Genomic DNA, 5,250 nt, shown 5'->3' on the forward strand with positions numbered 1-5,250 from the left:
AAGGATAAGATTGTAAAAAATATATAGATGTAAACGGAAAGATTGTAAGGAATGGAAGTCATGTAAACCCTTAGGGGACACATTATGAATAAAGAAGATTAATTAAACAATACTAAAAAAATTATTAATAATTTCTTAGATTTGCCACAAAAGTCCATGAATTTAAATAATTCAAACAAATTTTTATTTCATTTTTTTATACTTGAAATACCGTACATATTTAGGCAACATTCATTTGTGTTAAGCAAATACTGCACATGTAACAAGTTAGATGAAATTTTAACTAAACAGTCGAATTTTCAACCAAAAAGAATAATTTTCTATAGAAAAACGATTATTCAACAAATAACATGAATCTTGAACAGGAACAAACTAATTTTTAACCAAAAAGATGAATTAAAATGAAAAGAGTTTAACTTTTAACCAAGTAGTTTTATCTTCAACCCAAAAGATCAATTTCCAGCTGAAATGATGAATGTTTAACTGGAATACTTGAATTCTCAACCAAAAAAATTAATTTTCTAATAGAAAGATAAATTTTCAAACAATAGTTGAATTTTGATCAAGAAAAGATGAATTTTCAGCCAAAAATGGAATAATTAAATTTTAAGTTTCAACTAAAAAGATTAATCTTTAACTGAGATAATTAAATTATTGACCAAAAATATTAATTTTTGATCAAGAAGATCCATTTTCTATAAAAAAATACGTATATTCAACAAAACATATGAATTTTTAACTAAAAAAGATAAATTGTCGATCAAAAATTGAATTGTTAAATTATTAGTTGGCAAAATTAATGCTGAAACAAAAAGATGAATTGTAAACTAAAATAATCGAATATTAAATTCCAATAGTTACATTTATAAATAAAATGATGAATCTTAAACTAGAATCGTTAGATTTTAAACCAAAAACATCAGTTTTTGACTAAAATGATGAATGTTTAACTAAAAAAGATAAATTGTCGATCGAAAATTGAGTTGTTAAATTATTAGTTGGCAAAATTAATGCTGAAACAAAAAGATGAATTGTAAACTAAAATAATGGAATATTAATTTCAAATAGATACATTTGTAAATAGCATGATGAATCTTAAACTAGAATCGTTAAATTTTAAACCAAAAAGATCAATTTTCAACTAAAGTGATGAATGTTTAACTAGAATAATTTAATTTCCAACCTAGAAAATTAATTTATACCGAAATTTTTATTAAGAAAAATGCATGTTCAACCACAGAGATGAATTTTTAACTAAAATGATAAGGAATAAAAAAAATAATAATTTTGCACAACAAAAATTAATTTTCAAGAGAGTAGTCAAACTTTCGACCATGTAATTAAATTTGGATTCCAGAACGATGAAAATTAATTTAAAAAAAAAATTTCAACAAAATAGTTCAATAAAGTAATATGAAGCTACTTTTATCCATGAAGAATTATTTTTATTCAATTTCACCCTGCAGTTTAAAAAAACATTAAGCAAACTCTCGAAAAAATTTCCTGACTTTTAAAAAATTCCCCGTTCATTTCCCGGTCAAGTTTTTCCATTTTTCTGGCCAATTAAATATTATGTCAACATAACTAAATTTTCAAACAAATACGTACTTGAATTGTCCACTAAAAAATATCAATTTTCCATAAAAATGTAAAAACTAAACTTTACGTAAGGAAAATGAGAATAATTGAATTTTAAGCCAAAAAGATAAATCTTCATCTAAAATTATGAATATTTAACTAAAATACTTGAATTTTCAACCACAAAGATGAATTTTCAAACAAAAAGATTAATCTTCTAACAAAAACATACAATTAAAAAAAAAAAGACATTGATTTTTTAAACGAAATCGTTGATTTTTCAGTCGAAGAAAACCATTTTTAACCAAATATTTGAATTTTCAACTAGAAAAAAATCAACTTCCTTACGAAAATGGAATAGTGCCATGTTTTGGTTATCAAAATTAATTTTTAACCTAATTTATGAATTTTCAATCAAACTGAAGAATCTTCAACTGAAATAGTTGATTTTTCAAACTAATAAAAATTAATATTTACTGAAAAAAAGATAAGTTTTCAACCAAAAAATAAATAATTAAATCTTAAATTAAAAAAAAAGTAATGTTCAACCAAATAGATGAGTTTTTAACTAAGAATAGAAAACATTCAACTAAGATGGTGAATATTTAAATGAAATAATTGAACTTTAGATAAAAAAGATAAATTTTCAAACAAGAAGATTAATTTCTACCAAAAAAGAGGAACTTTCAACTGAAAAGGATAATTTTTCAACCAAAAATTTGATGATTTAATTATGAGTCAAAAAATCAAATAGCTTATTTTTCAACCCGAAAAATAATTTTTAAATTAAAATTAGGAATCATAAAAAAAATTTTAACAAAAGAGTTCAACTTTTAACCAAGTAATTTTATTTCCAATCTAGAAGATGAATTTTCAACTAAAATGATCAATATTTAACTAGAATATTTACCAACTAGACATCAAGATTAACTTTAAAATAAAAAGATAATTTGCAACATTCGAGTGGAATAAGTTTACATGCAACAAAAAAATCTAATTTGAAAAAAATAGTTACATTTTCAAACGAAGTAAATAAATGTCAAATAAAATTGTAAATCTTTGACTAGAATAGTTGAATTTCAAACAGAAAAGATCAATTTTAAACTAAGATGCTGAATATTTAAATTAAATAATTTAATTTTTTACCAAGGAGATGAATTTTCAAATAAGAACATTGATTTCTACCCAAAAAAAGGAGAATTTTCAAATAAAAAATAATGTTGAATAATTAACAAGTTAAAATAAAAGTTACAGTAATTTTTAACAATACAGTTTATCTTTAAACCAAGTAATTTTATACTCAAACTAAAAGATGAATTTTCAACTAAAATGATGAATACTTAACCGGAATACTTAAATTTTCAACCAATAAGAAGATTAACTTTCAAAGAAAAAGATAATTTTCTATTTGAAAAATCTATTTCTTAATAAAATACGTATATTTTCAACAATATATTTGAATTTTCTATTATAAAAAGCCAATTTTTATGGAACAGTTCAATTTTCTCTTAAAAATCAAATTCTTCACAAAAAAAACGTATTTTCAGAAAATTAGTTGAATTTTTTACAGTAATAGTTGATTTTTTATATAGAAACATTGATTTGCAACAAAGCAGTTACATTTTTAACCGGAGAGGAATTTTCAATTCAAATGATGAATCTTCCATAAAAAAATTAAGTTTTATTAAATGAGTGTAACTTTTAACTAAGAAGATATATTCTGAAAGAAGTAAATGAATCCGTAACCTAATAAACAAACTTATATGCCCTGCGACTGTAAATAAAGCAGAAATCTCTTTTCTAAATTGACAAAAATTCTTAATGAAAACTTGAATTTTACTGAGACCAGAAGTAAACTTCCGGTCATTTTTTCCTCTAACCAATTTAATTATGTATTTTTCTAATTTTTCGACGAAAAACAATGATCCCCTGATTATTTGATTAGCGATACTAACCTGCAGGACTCACGCAAGCAATCATCAGCGTCATCGAGTTTCCACCGAGGGAATCTTGCAAAAGCCTCGTGAGTTTGCTGTCTCGATACCCAACATAAGATGCCGTGCCACACTCTCCTAGTTGTGAAATTACATTTCCAAGAGCTAGGAGGCCTTTATTTATATTTACACCTTCCTTGAATCGCTCTCCAGTAGCTTGAGTCTTTTTACTCCTCTCTGAGCCAGCCAGATCAACGAGTTGGAACTTTGCTGTCCTTGCGTTGGTTCTGAATAAAATAGAATATTAAATTCTACATGTAAAAAAGGAAGAACGAAGTACATAACAGAGTAACCATTTTAATCGAGGAATAAATTTCCTATCATTTTTCGACTTTTTCCTAGTTCGAAACAATCTGCCACGCCAATGAAATTAAAAAATTCGAACTCTCAAAGCTGAACATTTCTTCATTAGAAGTAATCAAAACTTTTAATTAAATGAATTTTATTGATCAATCCCTCCAAGTTGTACGTGTTCTAGGAATAAAAATACCATATTTTTTCCAAATCGGTCAACATTAAAAAAAAGCTCGGTTTTCGAAAAATGGAAAATCGAAGTACTTGTCATTAGCTTATTTTAAATTGAAGCTTAGTCACTTCTCAAGGAATATTCTAGAAATAATTTCTACCCAATAAGTTCTAATGCTGACCCCCCCGAGCACCCTTGTATTGTGCCCGGAAAATGTCCCAAAAATCCATTGAATTTAGTAGAATTGAGAAAATTTACTAGAAATTCAAAATAATTTAGGATAAATTAATACGCATTCAGGGCGAATTCCAAATGAATTACAATAAATATTTGGAAATCTCTTGAAATCTTTAAAATCTTAATAATTTCTAACAGAAAAGTTATTAATGACTACAAAACAATAAAAAATAATTCCAAAGAATTGAAAATAATGGTTAAAATCCCTTTAAATTATTAAACCCCTTGTAAATCCCTTAAATTTGTTTAAATCTCTTGAAAATGCCTTAGAATGTTTTAAAATACCCTCAAACATCTTAAAGTCTTTGAAATCCCTTCAAATTATTGAAAAAAATTCTACGAAATACCTCACTTTTCGTGAATAAAGTCTTCGAAATCCGCTAAAATATTATAAAATCTCGTGAATTGCTATGATGATATTCATTGGAAGAATGTTTTAAAATACACTGATAGCTTTAAAATCTCTTAAACTCATTTAAATCCTCGGTATGTCTTAAAAAATCCTATAAAATCTTTTAAAATACGAGGGTAGTTCAATAAGTCCTTAGAATGACCAACAGATGGCGCGCGAATCGCTCCAAATCATCTGTTTTCAGTCAGCACCACTCCCGACTAGATATATGGTGCAGTCACAGTCCACATCTTCTGAGTTTACGTGTTTTTATAACCAATTGAAAAAAAAAATTGTTCGTTAAGAAAAATGGAAAAAAACGAGTTCAGAGCGGTAATCAAACATTTTCATTTAAAGGGTTTAACTCTATATGAGATAAAAAATGAATTTGTCTCAGTTCATGGCACATCTGCCCCTGCCTTAGCAACGGTTTATAACTGGGTAAATGAATTTAAGCGTGGTCGTACATCAATAAGTGACGGACCACGTTCAAGAAGGCCCGTAGAAGCAAGTACTCCCGAAATCATCAATAAAATCCACGATATGGTGTTGAAGGATAGAAGATTAAAAGTGCGTGAGTTAGC

General features: G+C 26.2%; 1 protein-coding gene across 1 annotated transcript in view; it reads right to left on the minus strand.

The window, feature by feature from the left end:
• LOC117179723 (chromosome-associated kinesin KIF4) overlaps positions 1-5,250 on the minus strand; it is a 46,583-nt gene that overhangs the window by 27,794 nt on the left and 13,539 nt on the right. The window contains exon 4 of the mRNA XM_033371765.1: positions 3,534-3,799. Within this exon, the coding sequence (XP_033227656.1) occupies positions 3,534-3,799 (266 nt within the window). The remainder of the gene's footprint in view (positions 1-3,533; positions 3,800-5,250) is intronic.

The sequence above is a fragment of the Belonocnema kinseyi genome, chromosome 9 (assembly GCF_010883055.1).
Source record: "Belonocnema kinseyi isolate 2016_QV_RU_SX_M_011 chromosome 9, B_treatae_v1, whole genome shotgun sequence".
Lineage (NCBI taxonomy): Eukaryota > Metazoa > Arthropoda > Insecta > Hymenoptera > Cynipidae > Belonocnema > Belonocnema kinseyi.